Raw genomic sequence first — 22,362 nt, forward strand, 5'->3', positions numbered from 1 at the left:
GTCCCAGGGATGCACTGCGCCCAGCACGTGACGTCACTGTGCACATCACGCGGCTGCTGTACACGGAGGTAGCAGTGGCGCAGGCGGAAAACAAGAAGAAGAACTGAAAAGTGCAGTATTGTTGGTGAGGAGCAGGACTCGGGGGCATGTTACTTTAAAAGAACTTAAGTAGTCATTGCATACGGCTGTGGCCGGATAGGCTGTGGGCCTAGATTGAAGTGGGCCGTTATTAAAGTGGGAAAACTGATTCATAACTACAGCGTTATACCAGATTCATCCGACTCATCATCTCTTGTCTCCAACAGGTAACACACTGAACATCTCATCTGTACTGCAGAGCATTACATCTATTGTGTGGGATTGATTTGTATATCTAGGTAACACACTGAACATCTCCTCTGTACTGCAGAGCATTACATCTATTGTGTGGGATTGATTTGTATATCTAGGTAACACACTGAACATCTCCTCTGTACTGCAGAGCATTACATCTATTGTGTGGGATTGATTTGTACTTCTAGGTAACACACTGAACATCTCCTCTGTACTGCAGAGCATTACATCTATTGTGTGGGATTGATTTGTATATCTAGGTAACACACTGAACATCTCCTCTGTACTGCAGAGCATTACATCTATTGTGTGGGATTGATTTGTATATCTAGGTAACACACTGAACATCTCCTCTGTACTGCAGAGCATTACATCTATTGTGTGGGATTGATTTGTATATCTAGGTAACACACTGAACATCTCCTCTGTACTGCAGAGCATTACATCTATTGTGTGGGATTGATTTGTATATCTAGGTAACACACTGAACATCTCCTCTGTACTGCAGAGCATTACATCTATTGTGTGGGATTGATTTGTATATCTAGGTAACACACTGAACATCTCCTCTGTACTGCAGAGCATTACATCTATTGTGTGGGATTGATTTGTATATCTAGGTAACACACTGAACATCTCCTCTGTACTGCAGAGCATTACATCTATTGTGTGGGATTGATTTGTATATCTAGGTAACACACTGAACATCTCCTCTGTGTACTTTACAACAGTACCTAGCCTGTGTGTAGGGGGGAATTTATTTTTATTCTAGATGATATATAGTATCCTGGAATGCTAGTTTGTTTTTCTAAGCCACTTTTATTGCTATGTGTTGTAGGGGGTGGGGACTGAGCGAGTGGATTCCAATTATTGGGAATTGGGAACTCATGCATTGTTAGAGTACTTAAGTAGTCATTGCATACGGCTGTGGCCGGATAGGCTGTGGGCCTAGATTGAAGTGGGCCGTTATTAAAGTGGGAAAACTGATTCATAACTACAGCGTTATACCAGCGTTAAACCGAAGTGAACCTGAAGGACAAAACAACAACGGAGAAAACCAAAGTCTGCTTTGAGTGTGTTAAATTCATTCACACAACATACTACTCCTGGCTGCTTAATCTGGCAATTCAACCATAACATCAGCATTTTACATCTGCAAACAACTTTTACTATCACTGTTAAAGCTTGTACTTGCACTGTCCGTTTTGAAAATGACCAGCTGTATCTCTAATGACCTCACCTCTCCTGCTCTTCCATTGATAGTAGGTGTCCTCTTTCTCTATATATCCTCTCTGGGTGAGCTTATGTGCTCACTCGACTTCCGCTATCACATCTATGCTGATAACACTGAAATCTACCTCTCCTCTCCTGATCTCTCTCCCTCTATCCTCACTCATATCTCCAACTGTCTCTCTGCTGTCTACTCTTGGATGACTCAGCGCTTCTTTAGACTTAAAATATCAAAGACTAAGCTGTCATCTTCCCACCCTCCTGCATAAAACCTGACCATCTCTCATCCTAACCTACTGTTTATGCCCACTTCTTCCCCTTCTGTGTCACCCCTGTCTGTCTAACCCTCCCCTTTAGAATGTAAGCTCTCACGAGCAGGGCCCTCTCTCCTCATGTGCCTTTCTTAGAATATATAACTACTGCCACCCTGATGATTGCTTCAGTGTCCTGTCCCCTGATGCAACTATCCATATTAACCATGTACTTGTCCTAAACTGTCTTGTAATGTAATTTGTTATGTGTTTTTGATTATAACTATGCTCTGTAAAGCGCTGCGGAATCTGTGTGCGCTATATAAGAAACTGTTAATAAATAAATAAATAAAGAAGGAATGGGGGCTGTGTAAGAAAGACTGGGGGCATGATACTTTAAAATAAGCCCTACCCCGAAAATAAGGCCTATGATGTTTTTTGTTGGGGAAAAAAAATAAGACAGTGTCTTATTATCGGGGAAACACGGTATATTACTGCAGTGTCAGCTGGACATTGGGAACAATCTACCCTACTATATATTAACAATACAAATTCACATTAGGATTCCATGCCCTGCAACACATCACTGAGCATGAAGCACTGTCAGGTTCAATAAGCTTAGGACATGTAATATTCGTATAACTGACGCTAGTGGGTGGGACAATGCCCTCATCCCCCCACTTCACTCGTCAATCACTCTCTAATTATAAAGTGCAACGGAATCTGCTGCGCTATAGAAGGAACTGTAAATAAATAATAACAGCTGACTGCTGTAAGAGAGATCTAGGGACGCGCACGCACACACACACACACACACACGCACGCGCACACACACACGCACATCTCTTCTCTATAGCCCCCATACACTAGTGTGCGGTATCACAAGCGATACCCCGGGCATCTGTCCCGGTAGCTCCCAGGGGGCTGGATCACATGCGATACATCGTAGGCATTCCTTTTGCATACAATGTATCGCATGTGATCCCATTCACCATGTGATCCCAGAATCCGGGAGGGTTGCCCACCTTTCCGGGGGGCCGGGAGGGTGACCCGATTTTCGGGGCCTCCTGGACATTCCGGGAGGGTAGGCAACCCTGTACTATACTGCACTTCTGAAGCAGTAACACACACATACTATACTGCACTTCTGAAGCAGTAACACACACATACTATACTGCACTTCTGAAGCAGGAACACACACATACTATACTGCACTTCTGAAGCAGGAACACACACATACTATACTGCACTTCTGAAGCAGGAACACACACATACTATACTGCACTTCTGAAGCAGGAACACACACATACTATACTGCACTTCTGAAGCAGGAACACACACATACTATACTGCACTTCTGAAGCAGTAACACACACATACTATACTGCACTTCTGAAGCAGGAACACACACATACTATACTGCACTTCTGAAGCAGGAACACACACATACTATACTGCACTTCTGAAGCAGGAACACACACATACTATACTGCACTTCTGAAGCAGGAACACACACATACTATACTGCACTTCTGAAGCAGTAACACACACATACTATACTGCACTTCTGAAGCAGTAACACACACATACTATACTGCACTTCTGAAGCAGTAACACACACATACTATACTGCACTTCTGAAGCAGTAACACACACATACTATACTGCACTTCTGAAGCAGTAACACACACATACTATACTGCACTTCTGAAGCAGTAACACACACATACTATACTGCTCTTCTGAAGCAGTCACACACACATACTATACTGCACTTCTGAAGCAGTCACACACACATACTATACTGCACTTCTGAAGCAGTCACACACACATACTATACTGCACTTCTGAAGCAGTAACACACACATACTATACTGCACTTCTGAAGCAGTAACACACATACTATACTGCACTTCTGAAGCAGCAACACACACATACTATACTGCTCTTCTGAAGCAGCAACACACACATACTATACTGAACTTCTGAAGCAGTAACACACATACTATACTGCACTTCTGAAGCAGTCACACATACTATACTGCACTTCTGAAGCAGTAACACACATACTATACTGCTCTTCTGAAGCAGTAACACACATACTATACTGCACTTCTGAAGCAGTAACACACACATACTATACTGCACTTCTGAAGCAGTAACACACATACTATACTGCACTTCTGAAGCAGTTACACACATACTATACTGCACTTCTGAAGCAGTAACACACACAGTATACTGCACTTCTGAATCAGTAACACACACACTATACTGCACTTCTGAAGCAGTAACACACACATACTATAGTGCACACCTGAGGCAGGAACACGCACATACTATACTGCACACCTGAGGCAGGAACACGCACATACTATACTGCACACCTGAGGCAGGAACACACACATACTATACTGCACACCTGAGGCAGGAACACGCACATACTATACTGCACACCTGAGGCAGGAACACGCACATACTATAGTACATTTTGCACTGCACAGAAGAGGAATACAGTTGAGCGGACACTCACCGAAGGCACAGGAAAAGAGCCATGGCGGCTCAGAAAGCAGTTAGAGACTGAGAGACTGATGCCCTGAGGGAGGCCGCTGTCCTCAGGTGCGAAGACCCCTTTGGTTGGCTGTGCACAGTACGAGACAGAGGAGAAGGAAGAGGCAGCAAAGGAGGCCTGCAGGAAGAATTACATACAGAGGGAGGTAGAAGGAAAGATAGATAGATCCAGGAAGATAGATCTCATTTATAAACACACATACTGGCTTCCCAACAATAGTAAAATTAGTCATTTGCTTGTTTACATGCATTAAGCAGCGGGAGTTGACACCGGTGGCAGCCATTTTATGGTGCAATTCAATATTTCTTCCATAGCAGATTATAATTAATATCTGTTCAACCTGTCAATTCGCCACCACCCTCGGCAACATTGCTAGTTCTCCGCCGCTCTCATGAAGGCAGGTTCCACCACAAAATGGCTGCCAGCACAGTGTACAGACAACAGGTTCACTTCCACGTCCCCGATGTCCAGCTAGAATGTATTCCTTATTATTCTCCTCCTCCATTCCTGATCAGATAAAATGCTGGGGGGCGCAGTTAAGTGAGGCCGCCCTTTTACTTTGAATTTGGACGCACGCATTTGTATATTAGGCACACTCAGTGGCTTAATTTTTGCTGTCCCAAAAATAAAAATGATAGTCCTGTTCAAATCAAAGAACAAACATATGTAACATCCCATTGGGATCGGTGTATGGGTTAAAGGTTCCGTTTGGGCATAGTCTGGCACATGCACCTCGTATTTGTGTGCATATCAGTACTGATCACCTTTCTGCCTTAATACGGGTTGTTGTTGTACTACATAACTGATGCCTGTGGACAGCTTGCCCCTTTTACAGGAAGAAACCAGAATCTATCAAATCGGTCCTCGCCTACTCTGGCCTAACCTCCAAGGCGAGCTTGTGTCGGCCATTGTGCTGCACTCTAAAACTGGTATTAGAATACACTACTGTGATATAACTACACTGCTTATGAATAGATACAGTGGGACAGAATCTATTGTGAAATCTGTGAGTAATATCCTATTTGTGGAGACGATTGCACAATAAGGTGGAAACTTAATAAACGACGCTGGAAGTCTTTCTTTCCATGGCTAGATCACATGATAATGGGGGAAATATATGAGCACTGGGGCTGCACAGGAAGGCCCTGTAATCCAGCCGACAGTAGGAACTGACGTGTCTGGGTGATACGGGTACTATAGGAGTATTCAGTTTCCATTAGACCAGTGCGGATTCTGGTTGGTAGTGTACGTTCTGTCACTAATGCCATTAGCAGTCTGTGCGAGTACATTTACACATCTAACAATTAGCACCCCATAGAGAGAGGGCACACACATTGCTTAGAACCGCACCCTGCGCACAATAGTAACGGTCTAACATGGATCCCCAGACTGGTACTTACCAGCTGCCTCTGTTTAGGGGGAAGTGCAGGGGGTGGCACCCGCTCAATGCCAGTGTCTGGGCCACTGAATGAATCATTAAAGCCATAGACTTCCCGCAGATGTTTGTTCTTCTGCTGGTAGATGTGCTCATTCTGCGGCGTCTGATAGAAGACGGACGGCTGGGGCTCAGAGTAATCCTCTACGAAACGCATGTAGGTCATCACTGAAACACAAAGCACAAGGAAAAGGTCAATGAGCGGAACCAGCACACCTCAGCGTCCAGTCATAGAGGTACCGCAGGATCTGAGCGGAACCAGCACACCTCAGCGTCCAGTCATAGAGGTACCGCAGAATCTGAGCGGAACCAGCACACCTCAGCGTCCAGTCATAGAGGTACCGCAGGATCTGAGCGGAACCAGCACACCTCAGCGTCCAGTCATAGAGGTACAGCAGGATCTGAGCGGAACCAGCACACCTCAGTGTCATAGAGGTACCGCAGGATCTGAGCGGAACCAGCACACCTCAGCGTCCAGTCATAGAGGTACCACAGGATCTGAGCAGAACCAGCACACCTCAGCGTCCAGTCATAGAGGTACTGCAGGATCTGAGCGGAACCGGCACACCTCAGCGTCCAGTCATAGAGGTACCACAGGATCTGAGCGGAACCAGCAAACCTCAGCGTCCAGTCATAGAGGTACCGCAGGATCTGAGCGGAACCAGCACACCTCAGCGTCCAGTCATAGAGGTACCGCAGGATCTGAGCGGAACCAGCACACCTCAGCGTCCAGTCAGAGGTACTGCATCATCTGAGCGAAACCAGCACACCTCAGCATCCAGTCATAGAGGTACCGCAGGATCTGCGCGGAACCAGCACACCTCAGCGTCCAGTCATAGAGGTACCGCAGGATCTGAGCGGAATCAGCACACCTCAGCATCCAGTCATAGAGGTACCGCAGGATCTGAGCGGAACCAGCACACCTCAGCGTCCAGTCATAGAGGTACCGCATCATCTGAGCGAAACCAGCACACCTCAGCATCCAGTCATAGAGGTACCACAGGATCTGAGTGGAACCAGCACACCTCAGCGTCCAGTCAGAGGTACCACAGGATCTGAGTGGAACCAGCACACCTCAGCGTCCAGTCAGAGGTACCACAGGATCTGAGCGGAACCAGCACACCTCAGCGTCCAGTCATAGAGGTACCGCATCATCTGAGCGAAACCAGCACACCTCTGCGTCCAGTCATAGAGGTACCGCAGGATCTGCACGGAACCAGCACACCTCAGCGTCCAGTCATAGAGGTACCGCAGGATCTGAGCGGAACCAGTACACCTCAGCATCCAGTCATAGAGGTACCACAGGATCTGAGCGGAACCAGTACACGTAAACAAAGAGATTAGATATCCAAGAGAGGATATCAAAAAAGTCTCCCGGGTGGGGCACAGCCTTCTTTTAAAAGTAAATGACTGTTAATACAAACTTTATTGGTTAAAACATGACCCTAAAATAGGGTGTAACAAAGACAGAAGACAAGGACAAACAGATAACACTAATGGAAAAATATTTGAGAAAGTGGTGAAATATTATTTCGTAATACAAATGTCTATGGATTATACCTTGGAAAAAATCTTCCCAATATCAGTGGCTGTATAATAATATACTAGTATCAAATCCTAATAGACAGTGGGCACCTCAAATAGCAATGTATGTTTAGAGTTAAATATCAAAATTACGTTATATTTTAAGAAATAGTTTTAACAAATAATGTTGCTACAGTGTTTCCTGTGGGTGACAGTGTGGTCTTGGCTTCAAATATCTGAGTATCGAGATGGTAGCAGTAAAGTTAAGATATAGGGGTACCTGAGTTGTGGTTTGCTAAAGAAGTCGCTGCTGCCTGTGCATGTGACGTTAGTCAGTGAATGCACAGTTGAGCGGACTTCAAGAGCGTCACAGGTAACGAAATATAGATGAGAGGGTTTCTGCTGTTCCCAGGGGTGACCTATCTGGCTCTGTTGTATAAACTACAGCGCAGAGTCAGATCCCGGGTCCCCAAGGAATGAGAGAACCCTGAGTAGGTGTAGGATATAAATTACTCCCTCACTCTATCCCTGGTGTATGCTGCTATCCTCTGTGTACAGAAATAACTGTAGTGAACAGAGGTTGAGCGATGCCACCCTGGCGGTGAGGTGTGGAAAGAAGTTAGGTTTGCACTTGGATAGGAAAAGGTACGGTTACCAATAGTTTCCTATAGTAGGTTGCCCGGGGTACTGTGCAAGAAGAAATAGAAAGAGAGTTTTTAGGAGAAGATAGAGGTGGGACCCAGGCTTCTTCTCAAAGTGCTGTCCAACAATTAATGCAGGCACAAATTATTAGTCCCTAATCTCAGAAAATATAAAATATAAATATAAATGAATGAATAGCTGTAACGTTCATAGTAATTCTATCTTTATAATGCTGGCACAGGTACTCAGATAGTGGCCAAGACACAGTTTAATTGATGCCAATAGTATTCGGGTAATAGGAGCTAAGACAAAGAAAGTGAGTGGTTTCAAACAATTAATTAGTGCGTTTACAGAGTGACAATCAAGTTTTGCAGTGGGTGTCTGTAATTATAATTTACTGCAATGGATGTCTATACCTGTAAACACAAAGTAGACGCTACAGTTCAATTTATGCCACCTGGGCTCAAAGATTATGTCAATGGCTACAGTTGTAGGTATAATGCAACAGTTCAATCAGTGCACAATTAGTTAGTGCGTTTACAAAGTAACAATCAGGTTTTGCAGTAGATATCTATAATTGCATTAACTGCAATGGATATCTATACCTGAAAACACAAGCTAAGTTCCACAGTTCAGTTTCTGCCACTGGGGCCCCAGTGGCAGAAACTGAACTGTGGAACTTAGCTTGTGTTTTCAGGTATAGATATCCATTGCAGTTAATAATTGTGCACTGATTGAACTGTTGCATTATACCTACAACTGTAGCCATTGACATAATCTTTGAGCCCAGGTGGCATAAATTGAACAGTAGCGTCTACTTTGTGTTTACAGGTATAGACATCCATTGCAGTAAATTATAATTACAGACAACCACTGCAAAACTTGATTGTCACTCTGTAAACGCACTAATTAATTGTTTGAAACCACTCACTTTCTTTGTCTTAGCTCCTATTACCCGAATACTAGTGGCATCAATTGAACTGTGTCTTAGCCACTATCTGAGTACCTGTGCCAGCATTATTACTATGAACGTTACAGCTATTCATTCATTTACATTTTCTGAGACTAGGGACTAACAAATTGTGCCTGCATCAATTGTTGGACAGCACTTTGAGAAGAAGCCTGGGTCCCACCTTTATCTTCTCCTAAAGTCTGTGTTTGCAGGTATAGATATCCATTGCAGTTACTGCAATTATAGATATCTACTGCAAAACCTGATCGTTACTCTGTAAACGCACTAATTAATTGTGCACTGATTGAACTGTTGCATTATACCTACAATTGTAGCCATTGACATAATTTTTGAGCCCAGGTGGCATAAATTGAACTGTAGCGCTTACTCTGTGTTTACAGGTATAGACATCCATTGCAGCAAATTGCAATTACAGACACCCACTGCAAAACTTGATTGTCACTTTGCAAACGCACTAATTAATTGTTTGAAACGACTCACTTCCTTTGTCTTAGCTCCTATTACCCGAATACTATTGGCATCAATTAAACTGTGTCTTGGCCACTATCTGAGTACCTGTGCCAGCATTATAAAGATAGAATTACTATGAACGTTACAGCTATTCATTCATTTATATTTATATTTTATATTTTCTGAGATTAGGGACTAATAATTTGTGCCTGCATTAATTGTTGGACAGCACTTTGAGAAGAAGCCTGGGTCCCACCTCTATCTTCTCCTAAAAACTCTCTTTCTATTTCTTCTTGCACAGTACCCCGGGCAACCTACTATAGGAAACTATTGGTAACCGTACCTTTTCCTATCCAAGTGCAAACCTAACTTTTTTCCACACCTCACCGCCAGGGTGGCATCGCTCAACCTCTGTTCACTACAGTTATTTCTGTACACAGAGGATAGCAGCATACACCAGGGATAGAGTGAGGGAGTAATTTATATCCTACACCTACTCAGGGTTCTCTCATTCCTTGGGGACCCGGGATCTGACTCTGCGCTGTAGTTTATACAACAGAGCCAGATAGGTCACCCCTGGGAACAGCAGAAACCCTCTCATCTATATTTCGTTACCTGTGACGCTCTTGAAGTCCGCTCAACTGTGCATTCACTGACTAACGTCACATGCACAGGCAGCAGCGACTTCTTTAGCAAACCACAACTCAGGTACCCCTATATCTTAACTTTACTGCTACCATCTCGATACTCAGATATTTGAAGCCAAGACCACACTGTCACCCACAGGAAACACTGTAGCAACATTATTTGTTAAAACTATTTCTTAAAATATAACGTAATTTTGATATTTAACTCTAAACATACATTGCTATTTGAGGTGCCCACTGTCTATTAGGATTTGATACTAGTATATTATTATACAGCCACTGATATTGGGAAGATTTTTTCCAAGGTATAATCCATAGACATTTGTATTACGAAATAATATTTCACCACTTTCTCAAATATTTTTCCATTAGTGTTATCTGTTTGTCCTTGTCTTCTGTCTTTGTTACACCCTATTTTAGGGTCATGTTTTAACCAATAAAGTTTGTATTAACAGTCATTTACTTTTAAAAGAAGGCTGTGCCCCACCCGGGAGACTTTTTTGATATCCTCTCTTGGATATCTAATCTCTTTGTTTACACGTACCCCACTCCCTGGGAGCACCTCCACAATCATATAACGTAAAAATATTTACCTCATTGTATTGATTGGAGTATGCCTTCTCATTCTTTGTCATTATAGCCCAGTGCCCTAGGCCTCTCCCCATTCCCCTTCCCCTCTCTTTTGCCGGAACCAGTACACCTCAGCGTCCAGTCATAGAGGTACCACAGTATCTGAGCGGAACCAGCACACCTCAGCATCCAGTCATAGAGGTACCACAGTATCTGAGCGGAACCAGCACACCTCAGCATCCAGTCATAGAGGTACCACAGTATCTGAGCGGAACCAGCACACCTCAGCATCCAGTCATAGAGGTACCGCAGTATCTGAGCGGAACCAGCACACCTCAGCATCCAGTCATAGAGGTACCGCAGGATCTGAGCGGAACCAGCACACCTCAGCATCCAGTCATAGAGGTACCGCAGGATCTGAGCAGACAACACATCAAACATATGCACATGCTCAAACTCTGCCTGCCAGTAACACATTGGGGGCATTGGGAATCTTGGAGACATGGCCAGGCCGTATGGCCATTATGGGACTGGAAGTTAGGCCGTCCATCCAGCTGTCAGTCATAGAGGCCAGGCTGTGCTTCTATTACAGGACTGGAGGCCAGGCTGTGCTTTATTACAGGACTGGAGGCCGGGCTGTGCTTCTATTACAGGACTGGAAGCCAGGCCGTCTGTCCATACATCAGTCATGGGACCGGAGGCCAGGCTGTGCTTCTAGGACAGGACTGGAGGCCAGGCCGTCTGTCCATCCACTAGTCATGAGACTGGAGGCCAGGCCGGTCATCATGGCAGAGAATGCTCATGTAACCGAGGGGTGGAATGGATGAAGCAGTGGATAAGGGGGGAGCAGTGGAAAAGGGGGGAGCAGTGGAAAAGGGGGGAGCAGTGGAAAAGGGGGGAGCAGTGAGCCAGAGGAGAAGAGGCCCATGGCAACCAATCAGCTGCTCTGTATAATTTATATTATGCACTGTTACGACAGTGCTGATTGGTTGCCATGGGCTAATTCTCCTCGGGCTCACTTCTCCATTATCACTGCTTCATACATATACCCCAGTATGCATCAAATCAAGTCAATGGACATGAATTACACAGCTGCATACAGTCCCTCACAGGGGTAGAACAGTTACAATGAGAACTTGTAGCATTGAATCTTTGGAGGGCTTGAATCTGTGGGAATGTTTACCCCTGTATTACAATGGCTGGCACTTGTCCTTTATGATTCTCAGGGATTCTACAATGCTTGGCTTTTGGTGGCGGTCTGGCGGAAGGGAGAGGGTGGCAGGGGCGGTATGTGGGAGAACAGCTGTGAGTTTACATCATTCTTCCCTCAAACGTTAACAGCTTTCTTCCTGTGACGGGGGAAGCAGAGATGCAGCGCTGAGCAGTAAAAACCAAGGACCCAATTCCTTCCAGGTTGTAATGGTGAAAACACAACACACATACACTGCTGCAAAATGCAGTATTTCCATACAAGCGCTCGGTGTCTATTTGCCCGTCACAAGGAAGAGAGCTGCCCAGACGTTCAGCCGTCTCCGAGAGGATTTCCCAACGGCTGGGTAGGAGTTTCGCCACTTAATCAGCAGAATTACACTGGCATCAGTCCAAGGGCACTGGACTCCTTATATGGCAGTTTCCTTACACAACCTAAGGCCTCCCAAACTCATCGCACCCTTTCACAGCTGATCTATGTACACAGCGTCTCCAAGCAGCAAGGTTTGCAGGGGGGGGGGGGGAAGAACTGCACAGGTATCCGGATGGCTGACTGATCACCCACAAGTCAGATACATGACCAGGCTGTGAGGAGTTTGGGTTCATCTCCTTCAGCTGAAAACCTGAGCTCAAAAGCCATCCTTATAGTGCACACATATTCTACAGCGCTGTACGGGAATATTATTATGTTATTATATAGCGCACACATATTCTACAGCGCTGTACGGGAATATTATTATGTTATTATATAGCGCACACATATTCTACAGCACTGTACAGGGAATATTATTATGTTATTATATAGCGCACACATATTCTACAGCACTGTACAGGGAATATTATTACCAGCCGCTTTTATAGTGCACACATATTCTAGAGCGCTGTACGGGAATATTATTACGTTATTATATAGCGCATACATATTCTACAGCGCTGTACGGGAATATTATTACGTTATTATATAGCGCACACATATTCTACAGCGCTGTACAGGGAATATTATTATGTTATTATATAGCGCACACATATTCTACAGCGCTGTACAGGGAATATTATTACCAGCCGCTTTTATAGCGCACACATATTCTACAGCGCTGTACAGGGAATATTATTACCAGCCGCTTTTATAGCGCACACATATTCTACAGCGCTGTACAGGGAATATTATTACCAGCCGCTTTTATAGCGCACACATATTCTAAAGCGCTGTACAGGGAATATTATTACCAGTTATTATATAGTGCACACATATTCTACAGCGCTGTACAGGGAATATTATTACCAGCCGCTTTTATAGCGAACACATATTCTACAGCGCTGTACAGACTATTATTACAAGTTATTATATAGCGCACACATATTCTACAGCGCTGTACAGGGAATATTATTACCAGTTATTATATAGCGCACACATATTCTACAGCGCTGTACAGGGAATATTATTACCAGCCGCTTTTATAGCGCACACATATTCTACAGCGCTGTACAGGGAATATTATTACCAGCCGCTTTTATAGCGAACACATATTCTACAGCGCTGTACAGGGAATATTAATGCCAGCAGCTTTTATAGCGCACACATATTCTACAGCGCTGTACAGGGAATATTATTACCAGCCGCTTTTATAGCGCACACATATTATATTCTACAGCGCTGTACAGAGACTATTATTACCAGTTATTTATATAGCGCACACATATTCTACAGCGATGTACAGGGAATATTATTACCAGCCGCTTTTATAGTGCACACATTCTACAGCGCTGTACAGGGAATATTATTACCAGCATATTTTAAAGCGCACACATATTCTAAAGCGATGTACAGGGAATATTATTACCAGCTGCTTTTATAGCGCACACATATTCTACAGCGCTGTACAGGGAATATTATTACCAGCTGCTTTTATAGCGCACACATATTCTAAAGCGCTGTACAGGGAATATTTCAGTCTACAGTATATTCCCTAACACATGTTCAAGCCCTCACACTTGGGCTAACCTTTATTGCGAGACAACTTACCAGTATATTTTTGGAGTGTGAGAGAAAACTCGAGCACCCGAAGGAAACCATCCAAACACAGGGAGAACGTACAGCACGGTATATGTAGTGGTTAGCATTGCTTCCTTACAGCACTGAGTCTATGAAATAAATGACATCTTGTTCTGTTCTTCGCCGCACTGCGTGGTGCTACAGTGAACTTCACCCCATAGTACGCAATAGTGCGTACACACAATTCGTATTTCTAAATTAGCTTGAAACGACAAATCATTCAAAACATTGTCTAGAACAGGCATGTCCAAACTGTGGCCCTCCAGCTGCTGTGAAACTACAAGTCCCATCATGCCTTGCTATTAGGGGAGGCTAAATCTATGGCAAGGCATGTTGGGATGTGTAGGTTCACAACAGCTGGAGGGTCACAGTTTGGCCGTGCCTGGTCTAGGGTGTATCCAGATTATACACCAAATGAGAATGCCGATCCACAAAAAGTTCTCTCAAAGTGGAACAAGCCTTTGTGATTTACTATGACCTGGGACGCTGCATTACCCATTACTACAATCTCCAATGTTCTTTATCTGGCTGTCTGGACAGTGTAAATGAATCCATCTCACTGATAGTATAAGGCGATACCCTGCAAGCCCTCTCGTAACCTAATAGATAAAATCATTTCACCTCTGACTCCGGCATCTGAATTGATTCGAGGAGTCCTGAGGTCAGATCGTCAGCATACTGACAGATTTATCTACAGGTACCAGTCATGAGAGATATGTAATTAAGCGAAACGATAACATCTCCAACAATGATCTTACATCATGGCACCACGCTAATACTGCAAGCAGGAGAGCAGTGTGGGGCTGCGATGTCCTAGGACAAAGCTGTGTATTACCATTGTGACAATGACACTTACTGTGTTTGTTCTTCTTTTCTGGAAGAGGCGGTGGCTTCTCTGGAATCTCATCACACTCCACCGCTGAGAAGTCTGCTAGGAATTCTATCTGGGGTGCGCTTCCGCACTGGAACGGCAAGACGGCAGCTAAGGGAGGAACGGAGGGGGCGAGCAGCAGGTCCTCCTCACAAATGTTGTCGTATTGGGAGGGGTGACGTTCGTAGCAGGCTCGGGAGCCGTCAGACACGTGGGAAACGGCACTTCGACGTTTTTTCTCAGGGAGGGCGGGAGGGGTTTCTACAGCGCACAGGTGGGTGGTTTCTGAGGGGTTGTTAGGAGGTAACTGGAAGTTTTGTCCATGGAAGGGGGAACCAGATTCTCCTAGGGACTCGGGGAGAGGGCTGAGGACTCCCGTTCCTTGGCCCAGCATCTGGTCTGTGCTGGATAGGTCTTGCTGCAGGAACTCATAGTCCGGGTCATAGTTATCTGTGTAGGGAATAGTGAAACAGATAGTCACAAAGGAACGCAGAGAAACATGCATTGACACATTTAAAAAGTTCCACAGGTGAAGATAATTATTTCCTTTATGATTCTATGAGGAGACCTGCAAAACATGCACTGTGCGGGGTCCTGAGGACCGAGCTAGAGAACCTGTGCACTAACATCAACAGTGGTGCTCTGTGCGCTAGTTTCCCTGCTAGTGTTTAGTAGAACTTCCCCCGGGGACAGTATGAAGGAACAGCGTTCTACCCTCGCAGAGCAGTGGTTATAGCTTTGTAATGTCACTGCTTTCTAGCGATTGTAACAAAAGGACAAACAAAGTAACAAGAGAATATGAAAGATATGCGTTTTCTCAAATGTTAATGACCCACTTTCGACAACCCCTTATTAATTCTATTGCAGTATACAATAGTCCTCCAGTATCTGAATTAAAGACCCGGCAATAAATCTCTAGTTGAGGAGCAACAGATAATGTTTTAGCAGGATGCAGCAGGCTTGTGTATATATATATATATATATATATATATATATATATATATATATATATATATATATATATATATATATATATATATATATCCTCTTGAGTAAGCATCCTGCTAAACAGCTCCTGTTTGACTCTATCCTGCTAGAATGCAATATGTAGGCGCAGCCATAGACTTAAAATGTGCAGGCTCCTTCCTGCCGAACATGTCCCTTAAAAAGGGACCTCTCAAAACGCACTGTGTAGACGCAGCCTCATCTACAGAAATCATTGCACAGGCCTGTTGGATTAGTGGTGTCATGATACAGGTCTGTAAGGTACTCCTGGCAACCGTATGAAATGCATGGTGTTGGCCATCATCTGTGCACTTCAGCCATGCATTTATACATCCTCCTGCAATACCACCGTGCCCAATGCAAAGGAGGATAATAATCTTGTTACACAATCACAGGAAACACCGTGAAAACAACTAAGACAGAAAGATAAAAATATACGGCTAAAGGCCCCCATACATTAGGCCGACTTGTCCTTGGGACCCAATTTACCTGCGAGCCGCCCGGCAGCTCCCCGGGAGGCTCACATACAATTTGGCACTTGATGTGCCATTTTTTACATGGGATAAATCGCATGCGATTTATCCCATGTAAAAAAAAAAACGGGGAGCTGCAGGGCGGTGAGGAGTAGTGGGGGCGGGCAGTGGCGGCGGCGGTGGTGGGGGCGGGCAGCGGCGGCCGGCGGTGGTGGGGGCGGGCAGCGGCGGCCGGCGGTGGTGGGGGCGGGCAGCGGCGGCCGGCGGTGGTGGGGGCGGGCAGCGGCGGCCAGCGGTGGTGGGGGCGGGCGGCGGGTGCGGTGAGCGCTGCTGACCTGGCCGGGCAGTGTACTTACACATAGCAGCAGCGGGGACGGGCAGCGCAGTGGCGGCTATTATATTTTTAAAATACTTGTCAAATGACCGGCCGCTCTCTGATTGGCTGAGAGCTCTCCGGCCAATCAGAGAGCGGCCGGTCATTTCACAAAAAAATTTAAAAATCTAATAGCCGCCACTACGCGTCACGTCCCCGCTGCTGCTATGTGTAAGTACACTGCCCGGCCAGGTCAGCAGCGCTCACCGCACTTGCCGCCCGCCCAGGTCAGTCAGCAGCACTCGCCGGTGCTCAGGGACCCGCTGCCCCGGTGTCTGCATGCATATGCCTGTCAGGTGGCAGGCATATGCATACAGGGAGGTCGGATGTGATCGTATGTACAGACCGTCCAACCTCCCTGATCCGGTCCGATGCGCACGGGACCGCGCATCGGATCGGATCAGATATCACACACCTACGATTTTGGGCCGATTTCACCCGATTATCGGCACAAAGTGCCGAAATCGGATGAAATCGTCCCAAAAATCGCATAGTGTATGGGGGCCTTAAGAAACAGAGAAGGAAGCGAAATCTAAGAATCAATGTCAGTGAAAGCCAGGCAACATGTACAGATCATCAGAGTGGTGGGAAAACCCTAATAAAACTCAGGGTAATATTTTCTTAGAATTTCCACTTTATTAACAATGCTAGGTAATTCTCTGTGGTGTCGCAGCTAAAGACAGTCTCCAGCAACCACAAACCAGAAACCACGTCCTTCCGAGAATAACTGCACGAGAGAGAGAGAGAGAGAGAAAGAGAGAGAGAAAGAGAGAGAGAAAGAGAGAGGGGGAGAGAGGTGCAGGGAAAATGTAATATTTAAATCTCCAATACCTAATATTTGAATAATAATATTTGTATCACTTATACATTCAGATTCCTGGCGGATTACTATATGTAAGACATTAATACTAGATGTTCCCATCTTACCTAGGGTCTCACAGCTGGTATTTCGGGAGCACTGACCGCTGTCTCTGTCCATAGAGGAGAGTTGCTCGTCAGATTTGCTAAGCTTTCCTATGCTGCTGCATGGTGATAGGCGAGGAGACTCGCCCCCGTAAGACTGGCTCCCACCGGATAACCGCCGATGTGCGTAACAGTTCACTTCGAAATCCTGCCGGAAACACAAGCAGCAGTGAGCATTGCATGCAGGTATAAGCGGAGATCACAATGTGGCGTATAACAGTGGTTAGGGAGCCCATATACCTGGGTATGCGTGCCGATGGGTAAACTAGACCCACTAGTCGCGCGGCTCATAGGTGCTACAACAGCCACCCGAGTGGGCGAAGGTGCAGATTGGCGCTTCTTTGGAGGTAATGCGGGAGGCGGGCTGTGGAGAGAGAGAGAGAACCAGAAATCATCATTTTAATTCAAAGTTACGGTCTACGATGTAATTTTACAAGTTCCCTTCTATATAACCCATCGGTTTGGAGACCATTACACCGGAGGGGTCATATATCAAGCAGAGAAATGAGCAATGAAGTCAATCATTGGAAAAGTAGCACTTAGCAACCAGTCAACCTTTTATAGTACATCCTATTAAATAATAAGCGCAAGCTGATCAGTTGCTATGGTAACTTGTCCACTGCCTCATACACCAACGGTTATGGTGGATTGATGGTGAGAGGAGAACAAAAACATAGATTTAGTAGCAGCAATCAATCACTGCAAGAATAACCAGATTAAAATGAAATCAGGCAGTGATAATCGTTAAAGAGAAGTACAGTAGCGCTGACATAGGAGGTCCGCAAGGGGCACTGGATTGCTATTCTGCTATTGGTCAAGCTGACTACACACTAAGGGCCAGATTCTCTAAGCTTCAAAAGTGATACAATGGAGAGTGATAAACAGCCAGCCAATCAGCTCCTGCCTGACATTTTTCAAACAAAGTCTGTGACATGGCAGGTAGGAGCTGATTGGCTGGCTGTTTATCACTCTCCATTTTATCACTTTTGAAGTTTAGAGAATCTGGCCCTTAGTTTGTTAGACCAAACAGTCCAATCATTACACTGTGAGCTGTAAGAGATCCAGTATACAGATGTGCCCATGAGGTACGGGTGCAGATTCCCATTTTTGGAGTCCAAGGCATACAAAACGGGGAGCGATTGGTGGATCAGTATATGAGGACATATCTGTACACCATAAACACACGAACCTATTGGACTAGATTACTCCGGTGTTGTGACCCAACAGCTTAACTGATGACCCTCCTGCCCCAGTATTTGGGCGCCTGTATTTCACACTAGGTCAATGGATTGCACTTTTTAAAGGTGCTTGAGAGAAAAAAAGGTAATTCAGTGATTTTACATCGTATAAAAGTTAGCACAGCTCAATAGATATTATTTGTGAGACGGCTGATAACGAAAACAACAACAGCTAGAAAACAAACCCACTCTGTAAACAGGTTACACAGAGTCACAACTTACCAGTTTTCTACCACCCGTATGCCGGGTAACGGGGGTTTGGGTGGAGCCAGCTCATCCGTTTGTAAACTATCTACTGGAACTTCCTTGCAAGGCGGTTCCGGGGTCTTGTTGAGAATCTCCAGCTCTCGCTCGGACAATGGCAGCTCTTGGACACTGGACCCAAAATAAAGAATTACATTATGTATGTATGTATGTATATTTATTTATTACACACACGCATATATACAGTACATGGAGTGGGGAATGTGTATACAGCTATGGATGGATCCATAATGATAATCAGAACCCAAGCAAGACCCACCTGTCTGATTTGGATGCGGGTAAGGTGAGTTTCACAGGACTAGTGGGGGATGGGCGCTCCTGCTTCTCTATCATCAACCGCACCAACTCCTGTAAGAAAACCAATCAGTTGTTATTTACTATTCAGATGTACAGGACTAATAGGACCGGTACATATTCAGACATCAGATATAAGCTGAAATCAATGTATCCACTTCTGCCACAAACATCTGCCGAGATCTGCACTGTAGGCTGGCACACAGTAACCATGCGTACGCCCCTCTGTGTATACCTATAAAGTCCCTTCATATATAGAGTTTTACTGAATCGGGAAGAGGTATTTGATTTAGTACAGCACCGACAAGGCTCTTACAGATCATCACCAATCAGATTCAACAGATCACAAACCATCATGTACAGATTCAGGGCTGCAGCTCACAGACTCTGTGTTTACGGGACAGGTCCATGTTACACACTGACTGTATAAGGACACAAACTAAACACTTGGACTGAAACGCAATCTACAAGCGCACGGAAGATGATATTAACCATAAAGCGCACTACAGACAGACTTCAACAACCATTCCTAATAAACCTGACTCTGTACCAATATAATCCCCAGCTCTTACAACAGTCAAGTAGTTTAATGAAATTTCCATTTAAGGCAGAAGAACCTGCCACGGCCCAACACTACTAAATACCGTACAGGTTACTGAATGCACCGATCATACACTCACTTATACGGATCTATTGCCAGCACTGTATACAAAGAAAGTGCCATAACGGAAGAGTAACCATATTCCATGCAATGTACAGGACATGTAGTAAAAGCAATCTCACCACATTTGATTTATATCGCTCTACAGGAAATGGTTTAACACAGTGCAGAGTACCGTAACCCTGAGCTAAGATATTACCAAACTGCGTACGTGCATCTTATCGTAGTCTGCCCATATAGAATCCCATTTCTACAGTAAAGGGTCAATTCAATTAGCTGCCATCAAAACTCTAAGGGTGCATACACACTGTACAATTTTTTTTACCAATTTGGTTGAAAGACATTTCCATTGAACCCAGTGTCCTGGACTAAAGATGTTGACGAAAGAGGAAAGATCTAGCTACAGTTTATAGGCTCTTTTTGAAAGATATTCAAATTGAGCTGCACGCACAGTTGACGAACAATCTTGATGAACAACTGGCGGGTGTGCGCATCATCATTCATCGTTTGTTTGTTGACAATATCTTTTGTCAACATCTTTCGCCCAGGACACTGGGTTCAATGGAAATGTCTTTGAACCAAATTGGTCAAAAAAATTGTACAGTGTGTATGCACCTTAATTCGCCCCATACTGGCTGAATGAGGCTGTGAATAAATATGAGAGACCAAAGGTACCACAGCTGCATTGACTGGTGGGTTACTGACCCAATCACCAAGAGCCTTGTGGTCAAGAGCTGGCCAGGTCTGGCCTAGTGTATAGACATGAATGATTAGGGGAGTCGCCGCGGTCAGGAGGGCCGGAAACCTAGCAATACAAGAAAACGTTTGCTTATGGTCTGTATAGACATATAGCATGTATCTAATACCCCTATCACAATTGCAAATATATCCCAGGTTTTTGCACATGAACGCGCATCAACCCGGGATTTAGCGGAGTGTGGAAGGGTCTTGAAAGAACACCCGGGATTGCTACCCAGGTCCTGACCTGGGTAGATTCCGGAATAGACCCGGGATGCGGTCAGTGTGAATGGTCACGTACCCGGGACTTTAAAAAAGCTGCTGATTGGAGCTTTCTTGGGCTCACAAATGCTGATGTCATCTTTCAGAGCCCTGGAGTCCATTTGTAATGACATGCTTATGTATTTGCAGGGATTTCCCGGGATCAGTGTGAATGGGGCTGTCCCGGGTCAATCCCAGGTCTGAGTGCAGTGTGAAAGGGTACATTCCCGGGAAGCATCCGGGAACACATTCCCGGGTATGACCCGGCTCTGCGAGTGTGAAAGGGGTATAAGTGAGCATCCGTGTCCCCTTATACTATGCATACAGGAACTTCTCCAAACCATTCAAGGACATTTTTTAGGTTTCAGCCTCTTTAAATAATGGAGATCAACAAAAGGTATCCGGTTAGTGGAAATCTCTTAACCTAGCTAGCTGTGCAGCCAATGATGCTTTTAAAGTTGGGACTGCCTAACGTTTCTACCCCTATGTATGATCCCGGTATTGGCTACACTTTAGTGGACACAAAACATAACAGCGAGCAGGGCCCTCCTACCTCTGTATCGGTTTGTTACTACGGTTTCCCATTGTAAAGAGCAACGCAATAGGCTGCGCTACATAATAAATTGTAAATAAATCTACATGCATGCTGGGTATATACTGGTGAGGGATATACAAAGGCAAGCTCCGCAGTGTAACGTGCTGACGGACATAGGAGACACCAGGCTATGATTCCACGTTGTGCTCTGGGCGAGATGTGATCATGAGGGTGGCAGGGACCCCAATGGTTTGTGTACGGTAGGAGTATACACAGTGTGCTAGGAGATGAAATCACAGCCGTGGAGCAGTGTGCAGAAGGGAGGGGAGGCCTGGGCAGCTTCCAAATATCTGACATCATTCCCTGGATGACCTCACAGATGCAGACTCAAGCTGTGTGTCCCTGAGGGGATGTGCATGCTTCCAGGCACATGGCGGTGCTTAACCCTTCAGACCTTGCTACAAATCACAGACGAGTACTATAAGAATCGCACAATGATGTACACTCAGTGCTAGTCCTGTAGTATCTGAGGGGACATTGAGATTGTATTACAGCTGTGCCGCTGAACTGAGGTGCCACGTAGCATATAGGACTGGGGTTCCCCAGTATTCTTCCCAGCAGGGTGGGCTTGTGATGATGGAAGGTAACTTGGGGGGGTCCAAGAGGTGGATCTCCTGTCAATCTAAACAGGGACGACATTTTTAAATATCCATTTTCTGCGTGGCTGGATACTGGACACACTCATTTCAACATTTCTAGGAACCAATGGTACATGAATACTTTGGAATAAACACCAC

General features: G+C 45.1%; 1 protein-coding gene across 5 annotated transcripts in view; it reads right to left on the bottom strand.

Moving 5' to 3' along the window:
• The window catches only part of RAPGEF1 (Rap guanine nucleotide exchange factor 1), a 108,650-nt gene that overhangs the window by 34,045 nt on the left and 52,243 nt on the right, over nucleotides 1-22,362 (bottom strand). For 3 of the 5 annotated variants that reach the window (XM_083160912.1, XM_083160911.1, XM_083160913.1), the window contains exons 5-11: nucleotides 19,336-19,424; nucleotides 19,035-19,187; nucleotides 17,815-17,938; nucleotides 17,539-17,722; nucleotides 14,746-15,210; nucleotides 5,787-5,989; nucleotides 4,348-4,503 (exon numbers count right to left, since the gene is read on the bottom strand). In XM_083160912.1, coding sequence (XP_083017038.1) covers nucleotides 4,348-4,503; nucleotides 5,787-5,989; nucleotides 14,746-15,210; nucleotides 17,539-17,722; nucleotides 17,815-17,938; nucleotides 19,035-19,187; nucleotides 19,336-19,424 — 1,374 coding nt within the window. The remainder of the gene's footprint in view (nucleotides 1-4,347; nucleotides 4,504-5,786; nucleotides 5,990-14,745; nucleotides 15,211-17,538; nucleotides 17,723-17,814; nucleotides 17,939-19,034; nucleotides 19,188-19,335; nucleotides 19,425-22,362) is intronic. The other 2 variants (XM_083160914.1, XM_083160915.1) reach the window with 1 other exon arrangement.

The sequence above is a fragment of the Crinia signifera genome, chromosome 9 (genome assembly GCF_055691185.1).
Source record: "Crinia signifera chromosome 9, ASM5569118v1, whole genome shotgun sequence".
NCBI classification, from domain to species: Eukaryota; Metazoa; Chordata; class Amphibia; order Anura; family Myobatrachidae; genus Crinia; species Crinia signifera.